Below are 14,993 nucleotides of genomic sequence, written 5' to 3' on the forward strand. Positions count from 1 at the left end.
GAATCTTTGCGGAGGATGTGGCCACGGTCCGGCTGGGGTCCCAGCCTCGCCACGCCTGCGGATCCAGGCGGTGAGAGAGGAATGCGTTTTCCCACCTCTCCCTCTCGGGCGCAGGGTCCAGGAAAGCGCCCTAGGAGAGGAAGAGCAAGCCCGTGGCCCGCCCCGTTGCGTCCCACCCACGGCGTCCCCTCCCCTCCCCTCCCGCTGCGGGAAAAGCGGCCGAGGGCTGCGCCGCTCGCTGTGGGGCGGGCGGGCGCGGCCGAGGCGGAGCGCGGCGGCCGGCGGACGAGATGCGAGCGCGGCCGCTCTGGGCCGCGGCGCTGGTGCTGGGGGCGCTGGCGGGCGGCGGCGTCGGAGGTGAGTGAGGCTCCCGGCGGCGGGCACGCAGCTCTCCCGTCATCCGCGCTGCGCATCCCGCCGCAGCCCAGTTTGCAGACTTGAAGTGGGGAGACCGGTGGGTGGGTCCTGTGTGGTGGCGCTCGGAGTGCGCGGGGCCAGCTGGGGCTGTCGGAGCCTGAAGCTGGGGACCTTCTCGGCCCCCGGGGTGGCAGGGTGAGGGGCTACCTAGGAGCTGATCCCCCAAGACGCCGAAACCGTTAGCCGGGTTAGGCGCCTGCTCTGCGCGGCGTGGACGCGCGAGGCGCAGCGGGAGCATCTCTGAGCCCCCGGCTCAGCCCCGGCTGCGCTCCTCACAGGTGGTCGGGGCCGCGCGTTGGGAGACTGGCGGGGGAGCCGGGGCGAGCCGGCGCTTCCCGGGGCAGTTCCCGCGCGTTGGCTGAGGGTTGCGGCTGTAGCTTCTCGGATGAGAGTGTGTGCGTGCGGTTTGCCAGTTACTCCACATTTCTTTTTCTCCTTGATTTACACTTTCTCCCGTGGTTTTTTGTCCTTTCTTAACTTGGTGGCTCCCTGTGGGAGCGATTAGGAGGAGGATGAGGGCTCTGCCTCCTGCAGTATTCCTAGGTAGCAGCGGTGCCTCTGCCATCCGAAATACCTCAGTGTATGCGGAAGCCACACCAAGGGTCCATGAAGCTGGCTTGGATCCCTGGCTTAGTCTCTCCTGCTGCTGCGCACGCCATCAGCGGCCAAGGCAGCTGGCGTTCAACCTCATTGGTGCTGGGGTCGGGCAGAGCACAGCACAACCTAGGGGTCCTGCCCCTGGTTCTCCCAGAACCCTGGTGACCTTTCCAGGGAGAACTCTGGCTCCTAGTCCTCTGGGGCGTTCCCCTGCAGAGGACGCACAAGTGTGCATATACATACTTTTAAAGAAAGGAGAGGTACTCATTTTAGGACAATTTAGATCCTGCAGAAAGTATTTTTTTAAAGTAAGATTTACTGATAAGTCCCTTTTAAAGATACTATTCAGAAATAGTTTGATGGCTGTCTTCAAGACTTCTGTGTGATCGCGTGAGCATGTGTAAGAAATAATACAGGAGAAGGCAATGATATCTTTTAAAAAAGTCACTTCAGTGAGGTATGATTGGCATAGAAAAAGCTGTATATATTTAATGTGTAAAACTTGAAGAGTTTGGAGATAAGTCTACACCCAATGAAACGTAATTGCCACATTCTGTGAACAATATCTTGATGGAGAAGTTATAGATAAAATACAGGGGACTGTCTTAAGTTGTCATTGCTGAAGCTTCCCATGTGATAGAAGCTCAAACAAGTCAACCGATGCATTTAGCCTGTAGCAAGTGGCCTGATGACCATGGCACAGAAATACGAATCTCCCACATTCTTCCCTGGGAGATGTTGGAGCCTCGTCAGATGCTGCCTGCAGTTGATGGGAGGCAATGGAGAAATACAGGAGGGCAACTCAACGGTCTCCTCTGGAGAGGCCAGCTTCCATGAACTTAAAACATTTTTTTGCTTTCTTTTCTTTTTGCATCCATAGTGTTCTGAATTTCTGGATGATTTTAGTCTAATCATTATAGTTTCTTACAGTTTAGAAGTAAGATAACATATGATAGAACCTAGCATGGTTCATGCCTCAATATTGGTGAAGATGAAGAGTAGATGTATTATGTTGGTGTCTCTTTCCATGCCTTGACCTTAGTATATCTTTGGTTGATCAGTCATATTGATCCATATAGGATTCCTCTGCACTGACATACTTAAGTTTGCATTACATAGAATCTAGGAGATCGGTTCACAAATTGGTAGTGATTGGGGCAATTTCAGCTGCGGTGATGAGTTGTGCTGAGCTAGTCCCAGACTCCCTCGGAGAGGCAGGGTAGAGTAGTGTTTACGAGCATGGACTCTAGAGTCAGACTCCAGACTAATGAGCCCCCAATCAAAGCAGATCTGATTATATTTAAATCTCCCACACCAGTGTTGGTGGCTGGGTTGCAGGTGTCATCAGATCCCTGGAGAAGTGGGTGGTGGGAAGAGAGTAGGAGAGTCGTGTTGGGACACACAGTGTTGAAGGGGCACAGAAAAGGCTGGGTAGAGGTGGCACAGAGACACTGTCCCAGAATAGATGAGTCTGATATGGGGAGAACAGATTGTTTGAGGATAGAATTGAGTTCGGAATTTATGTCCAAAGGTGATCTTTTTAGCTTCACCCAAGAAACTTGGGGTTTTGTGGCTTTCCCACATATAGGTCTTTATTCTAACCTAATGGATGACAAGTTTTGTTTGCTGTCACCATCTAAGTTGATTAGCTCTGAGCTGAGGAGCTGATTTCTCCTCCTGAGTTTATATCCTGGAAACTCTATAACTGAACCCTCTGTAGAACCCTCAGGGCCTGGAGGAACATGGGAGTTCTGGGGAAAGGGACAGCTATGGTTTAAAGCCAGTCAGATGTGAGTTTAATTCTTGATTTTGCCTCTTATTAACTATGTAGCCTTGGGCAAGTTACTTAATCTCTTGGACCTTCAGTTTCCTCATCTACAAAGTAGAGAAAACAATACTTCTATGATTATGCTAATTACATGAGATACAGGCACAAAATAAGTGTTCAATAAGTGGCAACTACTATTGTCATTTTTATTCCTATCCATGATATCTACCATGTATTTGAGGTAAGAGCTATTACTGCTTCATGAGCGAGGGTAATCCAGGCTCCCAGAATGAGACCAGTGGGGGTCCATTTCCCCACACCTATGTGACAGGGGCCGCTTCTTATTTCAACCCATTCCCCATTGGTGGATTGGCATATCTCAGCCACTCTGGTCCACGGAAGAGGCTAAGGAAGACAGCGGCTTATGCATTTGCTTTATCCATGAGAAAACCTTAAATCCTATCTCTGGGAAAAGGTGAAATTAAAAGACATCCACAAGATTTCAGGTTCCATGAGGAGAAGCACTTACCTATTTGGTCAACACTCTGTGCCCAGTGCCTGGCACAGACAGTAAAATAAACATCTATGGAATGCTGTGAAAAGGCATCTAGAGGTGGTATGCCTCACTTTAAGGAACTCAGTATTTGAATATCAGCATTCACTCGCAGATGATTCTCAAGTGCTCTATCTGGGCATTCTGGAGAATATTAGAATACAGCGGAGGCCATGAATTTTCTGGGCATTTGGATCTCTGCACTATTGCACCATTTAGACCTCTGATTCGAGGGTGCTGGAAACTCAGAGGACCCTCTGTGAAGGGCCTCCTTTTTCTTCTTCCTTCCTGGAGGTGACACACAGTAGGGCATCATTCTCCTTTATCCCCTCCTCAAAATTATGCCTGTGAGTGGCAGAGGTGTCCTGGGGACAGCAGAAGATGGGGCAAGGAGGCAACAGCAAGGAGGGGGAGTCTGGTTAAGACTCCGGAATTTCTCAACAGAAATTCCTTCACTGCAACTCCCCACCCCACTTGGGATCTCTGGTTATCATCCCCTCTCAGCCCTAAGAATCCTTCTGCCCTTGCTGGCAGGAATAGCGAGAAAGCATACCCACAGGAACCGCAACCCATGAATCAGCAGACAGATAATTAACTGGGGTAATGACTGAGCAGCTTCAGGGAGAAACCACTTGGTTTGTCCCAGCTCCCTCTGCTGCCCAGAGTTGGCCTGCTACTTCCGCCCATCGCCCCTTCTCCCTTCTGAACTCTGAACTCCCTTCTGAACTCCCTTTCTGAACGGGAAGATGATTGTGCCTGATAGAGCTCGGGTCACAAATGGAAATGCAGGTGGAAGCAGGGAAATGATACTGCCTGTTCTTCTTGTGTAAATTGCTGGTGTTTTTTTAAATGTGAAACTCTCCAGCAAAATATTGATAAAATCTGCCTTTCTTTCCATACATACAATATCTATAGGACCACTCTTTTTAAAAAGTTAAGTTTATTGTGGTATAATTTACATATAGTGAAATTCATTCTTTTTAGGGGTACATATAGTTCTATGAATTTTGACAAATGTGTAACCATCACCACAATCAAGATACAGAATATCTCCATCACCCTAAACAGTTCCTTTGAGCTCCTTTGTCATCAGTTCTCTTTCCTAATCTTTAGTTCTTGGTAACTACTGCTCTATTTCCTGTCTCTTTAGTTCTACCATTTACAGAATATCATATAAATGACATCATACAATATGTAGGCTTTCAAGTCTGGCTCCTTTCACTTAGTAGAGTGTGTTTGAGATTCATTCGTGTTATTGCATGTATCAGAATGCTAAGAGGTTATCTGAGGCTGCTTCATTGAGACAGTTATCCTGAAAGCAGTAAAGACATTGAAACAGTTAAGAAGAGAATGAGGTGATATATGCTCATTATAAGAAAGTCAAACATTGGAGAGTAAAGGGGCTGGTTCTCCTTTAATTCTGTTCCCCCATAATGTTCACTATCGATCAGATGGTGTGTGCTTTTCAGATCTTTTCTTCTTGCACATATAATAATTCTCACATGTGTGTGTATTCCTTTGCCTAAACTCATGTTACATTTTTTCAATTTACAAAAGCCACTTCCTTTCATGTAGAAAAAAAAAAAAACTCTCAGTGTGAAAAAAACTGTTGGTCTGGAATTGAGAAACATATATTCGATTTATGGCTCTGCAGGCTTTTTCATCAATTTGCCGGGGGACTTTGAACAAGTCATCTTACCTCTGGGCCTCAGTTTCTTGGTGTCTCAGGGGCTGCAAAGTGGGCAAAGGAGATGAAGGGAGAGACTTCGGTTTGCTTCTGCTCTGCCCCACTGTCAAGTGGCGGTTTTCTTTTAACTGATCAATAATCTGAAATTCCATGTAAGGATTTTTTTGGGGGAAAATATGGGAGGTCCGTAGTTAAAAACACGCTGGAAAAACTTCGCCCTAGAAGAGAGCTCCAAAAGTTTAGCAAAAGGCACATTCTGTAGCCACTTTGAAAGTCCATGTAGTCACTCCTAAATCTCTTTGCTAAGGGGATTCTTGGATAGAGAAATCCATGGTCTATGAGATCCTCCGATGATTCCAATCTCCTGCTTTAGTTGCCACACGCAATAAACTGCTTCAGATTAAGCCTTCGCCAGAGCCATCTGTCAGGGGTGGGTTCAACCAACTCCCCACTTATGGAGAGGAGTGTGATATGTTCATTCTGGGACTTCTACATGTTGAGAACAGACCATGCTGTCTCCTGGGTGGTTCCTGAAGGCTGTGGGAATGAGCTGGACGAAGTTCATTCTTGAGATGAGGGCTTCCAAGAGGCCATGGGATTTTGATGCCGAAGATGCTCTTGTTTGTAGAAAGCCTGGCATTCTCCAGGAAGCCTACATTTAAATGAATGAAATGTAGAACAGGAGGGAGAAAGAGAGGATGCTTAAAATTAGCTTGAACTTTTCTTTTAGCTTGTAAAAGTAATTCAGTTTGTTAAAAAAAAACCAAAAAACAAAACACAAGCTGTACAGAAATAGAATAATGTAGAAAGGACATGTTTCTTGTGGTCTTGTCCTTAAATGTAACCACTGTTGACAGTTATTCCTGTGTTTTTTTTCCCCTATATATATGTCACCACATATCATTATTTATCATTATTGATATTTCTTAAGCAGGACCATCTATAATAGGATCATTGTCACTTAATATTTCATAGGCATATTTGTATGTCAGTTTATGGTTTTCCATTATTTATTGATTACTAGAGCTATAATTCTAGCCAGAAGGCATACTATTATATGGATACACCTGAATTTTCTTAACCAGTTTCCTGTCGGCAGACATTGGGATGATTCCCAATTAACTGCTACCATAGGTAAAGCTGCAGGGGATATCTTTGTTCACCATTATGCCCTTTGTTTGTTTCTCCAGGCTGAATTTCTTGAACTAAAGCTGCCGGGTCAAAGGACATAAATATTTTAAATTTAAATTTTAATAGATTTTGCCAAATTGTCCTCTAAAATGATGGGACCAATTTGCCTTCCTAGCAAGATAGGATGGCAGCAAGGACTGGTGACAGTGCTGCTGCCCACTGTCCATACCCACCAGACATGAGCTGGAGGAGGAAAAGCAGCAGAACTGGACAGCTGGTTTCCAAGGAAGTCATGAACAAGGCGTTGCCGGGCTGGGCCTCACACAGAGCTTGGTACAGGCTCACCCTCTTCTCTGGACCGAATGAATCAGATGGGAGGTGGAGCCTGTGCTGATAACATTTTCCAGACCTTGAGGTGCAGCATTTGAATCAAATATCAATTAAGAAGAAATGGACTCTTATGCATTGTTTGAGGGGTCTTGGACCCTGGGATGCTAGGCTTCCTAGAGTGTTGCTCACCCTTTTGGGGTTTTCTAGTTAGAATATATACTTCCAGAGCTGGGAGCACCTTGAAGATCATCTAATGCAAGAACATTGTTTTACAGAAGAGCACAAAGGGAGGCCCTGAGAGGTGACACAACTAGTTTAGTGGCATTGGTGGAGTCTAGCCCTGGGGGCTAGAAATCACTGTCCCTGACCAGTGATTTCTTTACTATATCCTGTTAGAGACAAAAGGATCTCTCTCTTGTCTGACCCTGAGATGGAGGGGAGGAGGATGTGCATTTCTGATGCAGGAAGTTCTTAGTGTGAAGGTAAGGAGAAAAGAAACCAACACCTATTAAGTGTCCACTGTAGATGGTTCTTTCACAAATGTCATCTCATTTAATCCTAACTACTGACGAGTTAAGTATTCGGCCCATACTTGGGAGCATGGGGGGAAGAGAGCAGCTGCCTGAGTGGATTAGACCTGTTAAATACTAGGGAACAATGATAAGTTCTTGAATAAGGATGGGACAGAATCAAAGAGTCACTGGACCTCGAGAGAGCACCAGAGAATTGAAGGGATGTGCCTGAGTTCACACAGCCAGTGGGCTGGTAAAAGTGGCTTTATTTATCTATTTTTTTAAAAGTGGCTTTAAACTTATCCTGCCTGCTGGTCTGCATGCTTTCCCCACCTGGCCTTCCGTTACATGATAATAGCGCTGCCCTTACAGTGCTTCCTAGGGGCTGGGTACAAGCATACAGAAGACAGGACTCTATCTGAAGGTGGGCTTTGTGGAGTGTTCAGCGTGTGGCTACCTAATTAACTCAGTTGGAGGCAATTACCAGACTTGACCTGGCTTCACTTACAAGGGCAGGGTCTACTGGCTGAAGGATCAGTGAAAGGGTATAACCAGTGGTTAGAATATTCGAGCTTTGTCCAAGGGGATTTACTTGCTTGGGGAAAAATCCTTCCTATCTTTCTGTCATTTCCCACGTTCTGGGACTATATCTAGAGTCTGACCGCTATGAACACCACTATCATCCAAACCCAAACCCCTGCCATCTGCTGCCTGGATTATCGTAATAGCTTCCTAGTTGGTCTCTTTCTGGTCTTGCTCCTCTACTATCTTCCTTCTTCTCAGCAGCCAGAATGATCTTTGTCTACTCAAATTCCTCCAGTGGCTTCCACCACATGGAGGAAGAAAGCCGTACTCCCTACCATGGCTACAGTTTCCTAGTGTTATGTCCTCCGACCGCTTCCCCAACCACCCCGCTGCCCCTCTTCTCCTCCTTCTCTCTTCCTGCTATTTCTTTAAGAGAGCGAGCTCCATTTAGCTCTTGTCATCGTTTTTTTCCCTTCTGGAATGCTCATCCCCTGGATCTTCCCATGACTCTCTTCCGTATATCATTTTGAGATGTCAGCTAGAAGAGGCCTTTCCTGACCACCTGACTGCCCCCTCATTGACACTATTCCTTTATCCTGCTTTATCTTCTTCTATAGCGTTTGCCATTGTTTGAAATTGTACTGTTTCGTTGTGTCTGTTTTTGTTTTCATCTTCCTCACTAAAACTTAAGCTCCAGTAGAGGACGGGGTTCGTTTAGTGTAGCAATGTGTCTTCAGTGCCTAGGAGAGTGCTGGGCGCAGTTAGGTGCTCAATGGCAATTTGTTGAGTGAATGAATGAATGAATGAATGCTGATGCCATTCATATATATTAGTAGAAAAGCGTGAAACTAAAGTAACCACTTTTCCATCGTCCATAGGTGGATTAACCATAGCAAAGTTTTCATTCCCGGCTGGCTGTTCTCAATCATACAGAATGTTTCAGGGCAGTGCTCTTCAAAATCTTGTCATAAATGCTATGGAAATGCAAATTTACTTTGTATTAGGTCCTTAGGGCTGCCATAACTGGGTGGCTTAAAATAACAGAAATTCATTCTCTCTGGAGGCTAGAAATCTGAAATCAAGGTGTTAGCAGGGCCGTGCTCCCTTCGAGACTCTGGAGAGAATCCTTCCTTGCATCTTCCTATCTTCTGGTGGTGGCTGGAAGTCCTTGGTGGTCCTTACCTTCCAGTTACATCACCACAATTTCTGCTTTTGTCATCACATGGCATTCTCCCCATGTGTCTCAATCTTCATGTAGTGTTTTCCTCTTATAAGGACACCAGTCATATTGGATTAGGGCCCACCCTAGTGACCTCATCTTTTTACATCTGCAAGAACCCTATTTCCAAATAAGGCCACAATCATAGGTACATGGGGTTAGGACTTCAACATATCTTTGGGTGGTGGGGGGGCACAATTCAACCCATAACACATTTTAATATTGATGGAGGCAAATGATACACAAATACCTTCTGATGTTAAATACCATATTTAATCGGCTCTGATGCACTTAAAAAAAAATTTAAAAATCTCTGAAATATGGATGTGTTGTTCTATATGGTAGTTTGAATTTCCTAATGCTCTGGGTGATGCTTTTCTGGAGCTTTCTGCTCAGAGCACAGAGGTATATATTATCTTGAACTCCACCTTCCTGTCTCCTTCCCCTTCCTTGTGTTACCAAGCTGCTGCCACATTTAGTGAAGAAACAAAAATAAAGTGATCTTTCTTAGCAATGTGCTCTAGAGAAACTACTTGTGCATCCACAGGGCAGTTAGCATGAGATGTTTTGTTTTTGGATGACTCACCCAGCCAGGTGACTGTGATGGAAGATCAGGCACTGCCTGAGTCATCCTGTGTCCCCATGGACCTAATCAGTGACCAGCCAAAGGTCAGTGGCAGGGCTGGGAACCCAGGCCAGAACTCAACTCCTCTCTGGCAGACAGTAAGAGAGATTATCCTCCCTTTTCACTAAATACCTCTCCTTCTGACTTTGCTCTTCCCTGAAGTCCCCTGGCCTCACTAGGGTGGCCCCTTTTTGCATTTTGACATCCTGTCTCACTGGACAGCATGTCCTCAAAATAGCTCTTATTGACGCATTATGACTTCCACTGGTTCCAACTCCCTTCCTCATTTTCCTTTTTCTCCTCCCCCTTTGTCTCTTTTCTGGTTCTGTGAATCTGGCTGAGGTGTCAAACCACAGCCTTCTACTTCTTCTTTCCAGGCAAACTCCTTGGCTGGTCTCGTCTGTCTTTTCTAACGGGCCTTCTCTTCTTGGCCATCCCTCTTAGATTGGATTTTTGAACACTAAATATTCCCAACTCCATTTAGATGCCAGATCTGACAATTGGTCATTTCCCTCTATGCTTTCTGATGTTTTCTGGCTCCATGCCCCCACCAACCCTGTGTTCAGGACATACTCAGCTGCGTGTATGGTGTCTGCAGGGGGAAAAAAAAGAAAGTAAAACCCTTCACCTGCCTTGGGACTCAGGATCAAACAGCAACAACAAAAACAATAGCAGCTGTAGCAGCAGCATTTGTTGAGTTCTCTGCCAGGCCTCGTGCTCAGAATTGGACAGGGATTACTCGCATCATTACCCTGTGAGGACCAGAGCCAGTGCACTGTATTTCCATGCTCCGGCTAAACTGTCAGAGGAAAAAGGTGGTAGGAATTGTTCATTTTTTTCAATGACAAAGTTCCAGTGAAGACCCCCACTTCTCTAGCAGCTCTGAATCTGGGCCCTTGAGGCTGAATAGGAACATTGGCCCATGAATGACTGGAACTCTTTTCACATGTTCAGGAGGGAGGGGTGGCTCGGAGCAGCAGCTTATTGAATCAGCATGGCCCGAGCTCAGAGACTTCTGATGAATCAGTCACTTTCAGCCACCACATTCCAGGGAACCTTCCCTTGGTGGCAGGTCTTGGTAGGGGGTATCATGGGGTGGGGGGTCATTGGTTCTCACGAAGTCAACCTGTGATTCATTGGAAAGAGGTGGTAAGGGGAACTGGGGAACCATCACTCTCCAGGCGTGACTTCCTAACGAACAAATCCCTGCAGCTCCTCATGCTCTGGGGTCAGGGACCGCCCGCTCACAGGGAGGGGGCTGCCTGTTGTTTATTTCACATCTGGCAAGGCCTTCTATTGTGGCTGCAAGTCAAGGACTCATAGGGAAACACTAATTTCAGAATGAATGGATGGATAAATATATAGACTAGGAAAAGTTCTCAAAAATAATTGGATGGTGCCCACACCCTCCACCGTCTTCTTCTCGCTTCTAACTCTTCTCGCAGTCTTCTTTCCCTAGTGAAAATCAATGGCATTTATGTCCCAAATTACCCCACTGGGTGCCAGTTCCCATGGAAACTTTAAAAAGGGAGGCAGAGACCTAAAATAGTTCAGGCTCTGCTTCTCTCAGAACTCTTCCATTAAGGCAATAATGGGGGCTGTGTTCACATCTGGCTGGAGAAAGAGCAATTGTGAGCTAAGAGATGGTTGGGCAGCCCCTTTAGGGAGCATTGCTGGTTCTAAACACTCAGGCATTCTGAATCTGGCAACTCTGGGAAAACTGGCCACCTTTCTTCTATTACAGATAGGGCATGGCTAAGTCCTGCCCCAACTCAGAGGTGGCCTTGGTGCTTTAGGGCCAGGCCTGGAACCACTGCCATAATTTCTACCTCACAGTCCTCAAACTCACATGCTAAGGTTATAATCGGTTCAGAGGCTGGAGCCCCAGAGGTTACTCATGGGCTTATGGTAGCATCCCCTTGAAGAATTTTAGATTTGGGAAAGGCCTTTGAAATTAGACAGACTCAAGGCTTTGAGGAAACCTGGGGGTCCCAGAAGATGTGTCAAGGATTCCACATGTAAGCTAGTATTTTTAGGAGAACAATGAAAATCCAAATTGTTTGAAGAACTGTTGCAGTTCATTTACATGTTTTATATTGGAATCCTATATGTCATTTGGAGGAATGAGCTCAGTTGCTTAAAAGACAAAATGAAACTTGTCCAGTACCTCTAGTCCAGTGCTTCTCAATTTGCTCCTATACGTATTTATCGAGCATATCCTTTGAGCAAGAACTGTGCTGGGCTGGGTCGGGCAGGCCTCGAAGGGCTTAAAACATTGCGTGGCAGAGTTGTTATGGCAGATACATAAATAATTATATGTTAGGCATATTGGAGTTGAAGAAACTGAGACTGAGAGGGTTTAAATGACTGACCGAAGGCCACATTATTAGGGGGGTGATTCAGTTAGGACCACAGTCTACTGATTGTGTGCGTACCTTTTCTGTTAGATCCCTCTGCCCCCTAGTGAGGTCCTGAGATGGACACTGATAAAGTGTAATTTTCCACTAAAATATAAATCCCACACAAATATAAAGTCAACTGAGTTAATATTAAGGTCAGTTCAAAAGAGGATTCAAGGAAAGGAGATATATAGTTGGTCAGTCAAAGGAATGCTGAAATCAGTTACCTAATAGATTCAAAATTGGTTAATGTCCTACAAGGCAATAAGCCCTAATTTTGGGGAGTTACCTTTTTACTAGACAGTAGTCATTTGCATGCCATTGGGTAAGAATCATATACACTGTTCTCATGGAGAATCATTTCCTTGTTATTGGTTTTCTACAAGTTAACCTCTACTCTTACAACGTTGTAAAATGTTCTAACCGATAGAAGTCAAACAAAGGTACCCACCACCAGAAAATTAGAAAATCCCTAAGCATGGCGGGTATGCTAGTCCACACCCTGAATTATTTTGAAAGGGAACCCAAAGTTTAGCCTATTTCCAAACTTTGGATAATTTTTCTGACACTAGTGTGTGTGTGTGTGTGTGTGTGAGTGTGTGTGTGAGTGTGTGTGTGTGTGTGTCTGTGTGTGTGTGTGTGTGTAAGCACATTATCTGGGTATGTTTTTGTCCAAAAGTTGAAAGAGAGGGACTTCAGTCACAATGACTGAGACATTCAGCTCAATAAGTTTTGGGGATACTGAGAAAACATCCCAACTGTCAGGATGATTTCTCCCCAAATATATCTGCTGCTCTTACCAGCTGAGGGCAAAGGGGCCGCTTTAGAAAACTGGATAAAGGAACTGTCAGGATAATCGAGTCACAGGTTATGAGGAAGAATGCATCTTCCTCCTTCTGCTCCTTCTGTTGGAAAAGGCCTCTCTGGGGGATGTTCCAGGGTGTACCTGGCTGAGGCCAGGATGGCTGAGCTAGGGGTCACATGAAGGATGGGAACTTTTGTCCAAGCAAATGCCTAAGATTTGACTCCAAGCTGAGCTTCTTGGGGCTGTTTTGGTCCCTCTGGTTGTCTCTGTTCCTCTGTCCTTTGACAGTATAAAGACTGTTCATATTTGAGTGGCACTTTGTTATATACCAAGTGCTTCTCCCTTGCCTCCCTGAATTCTTGCACAAATTCTATGAGATAAATATTATCATTTCATAGAGGTTAATTGAGTTGCTCGAGATCATGACATGGCTAGTAAGAAGATTCAGAATTCAAACACAGGCCTTCCAAGTCCAAAATTCGATGTTCTTCCAGCTTATATCAGTCAGCTTTTTTCTAACATTTCTGCTGTTCTCCCTTGACCAGTCTATATGTGGTGGGAAGCTTGAGAACATTCCAGAAAATTAGCTTTTCCCTGGTAGGCCACTGGGACACTGCCATGGCCACCCCTTCCAATATTTAGGCTGCATGTTACTGTTTGAACATCAGGGCCTTGGATCCCCTGTGTAGTGGCTGTGACTATAGCACCAGAATAATTGGAGAGAGGACACAGTGCCACTCCTCTGGACCTCAGGATTTCATGTGCACAATGTAGGTGGCAAACCAGTTAATTAAAGCCTTTCCATCGGTTCTGAGCTGACACTTTGGGTCCACGGCTCAGCTTTGCTCTCTCACTTGCCATCACTGTGGCGCCATCAATGGTGGGTAGTGATGAGTTGCTCTCGACCTTTCTTATTCTCCTTCTTCCTTATCACAGGGCCTGTGTTTGGTAAATGTCTGTGGTCTGGTTAGGGTGTGTTTGTGTGCATCCGAGAGCTGTGAACCTGGGCGATAGGGAGAGTTGGGAAGGATGGGCAGACCAGTTACTTCATCAAGTCAGATCAGGGCTAATTAATGCCTTTGTTGCTCTGTTGCAGGGCCCAACATCTGTACCACACGCGGTGTGAGCTCCTGCCAGCAGTGCCTGGCCGTGAGTCCCATGTGTGCCTGGTGCTCAGATGAGGTAAGGAACCTAACCTAACTCCTTCCCCAGGCTTGGTCGCTTTCGTGCAGGAACAGACCCATGGGATAACTCCTCTCTCCTAAATACACAAGCGCCTTGTCCCTTCTGAGTAAAACAAGGGCGAAGCCTTCCCACTGGTAGATGCCGACGTGAGCCGTTATAGGGCTGTTACTCGAAGTGTCACCCAGGGTCCACGGTGTGGCCTGTGGCTCTGGCCAATTACCTTGGTCCTCCTGGCCTCACTGTAGCCACTGCCATCCTTTACCACTCTTTGCTTACTTCTTGTTGGGGTGCAGCACCCCAGGGAAGCAGGGCTTCAGGTCTCAAAAGGAGATGTGGGAGAGAGTTACAGGTATACAAGGGATGCTGTACCTCAGAAGTTTTTAAAGGCAAGTAAGAGAGGAGTCTTGCCCTCGTGCGGGGGCCTGTTTAGTCAGACCTTTTCTCTTCCCCTTTTCTCTCTGATGATTGGGCCCCGTAGCTATCTATACCTTTTTCTCTCTTCCTCTTCTTTTCTTCTTTCCTTCCCTCTCCAGGTGTCAATGAGAGAAAGAGCTGGGCCAATTTGGTGAGGATGGGAGGATGACAAGAAAGGGTTAGCTGTGTCTAGGCAGAGGGTTTGTTGTGTCTGGGGCCCTAGGGAATGAGTGTGTCTGAGGGAATGGCTATGTTTGTGGCTGGGACGGGAATCTGGAGCTGGCAAGACCTGGCTGAGGTTGGGAGGGTGGTGAGTGTGGCTGGAGAGATTCCAGTGATTACAGAGTCTGAGGCTGAGTCATTAGCCTGGCCCCTTGCAGGTGGTTACCTGAACTTCTGGCCTAACTGCTTCTCAGCCACCTGAGGTACCCTCTCTGTCACGCATGTTTCTGCCCTTTGTGGTTTTACCACTGCTCTAACCCAGGCCCTCATTCTCTCTGTCTGTTTCTCTTCCCAGTCTGCTGAGTTTCCTAAAAAGGCAACCTCTCTGACAGGCGGGTATGGGGGGAGGTAGCGGAGGGGAGGCTGTGTTTATGCCTCCATAAGAGGACTGCCAGAGGCAGAGGCCAGCCCAACACACTGATTTGGCCTGTGTGCAGTTCAGCACGGGAACTGCTTCCAGAGGCAGCTGCCCAACATCTGGGCCACACTGATTTCATTTAGCAAATGAAATATTCCCTGGGGCTGGGAGTTGGGGTGGGGAAAGGGAGGGTTGAGTTGTTCCCCCCCATCCCCTCAGGTTCTCCACCCCTCTGGGCTGAGCTGG

The 14,993-nt window shown here is 46.5% G+C and overlaps 1 protein-coding gene across 3 annotated transcripts in view; it reads left to right on the forward strand.

Annotated features, from left to right (window-relative positions):
• The window catches only part of ITGB3 (integrin subunit beta 3), a 46,426-nt gene continuing 31,433 nt past the window's right edge, over positions 1 to 14,993 (forward strand). For 2 of the 3 annotated variants that reach the window (XM_039846842.1, XM_039846844.1), the window contains exon 1: positions 1 to 357. In XM_039846842.1, coding sequence (XP_039702776.1) covers positions 16 to 357 — 342 coding nt within the window. In that variant the 5' untranslated portion in view covers positions 1 to 15. Of the gene's footprint in view, positions 358 to 13,664; positions 13,751 to 14,993 lie in introns of all 3 variants that reach the window. The other variant, XM_039846843.1, reaches the window with a different exon arrangement.

This window comes from Pteropus medius, unplaced genomic scaffold (genome assembly GCF_902729225.1).
Source record: "Pteropus medius unplaced genomic scaffold, Ma_sr-lr_union100, whole genome shotgun sequence".
NCBI lineage: Eukaryota > Metazoa > Chordata > Mammalia > Chiroptera > Pteropodidae > Pteropus > Pteropus medius.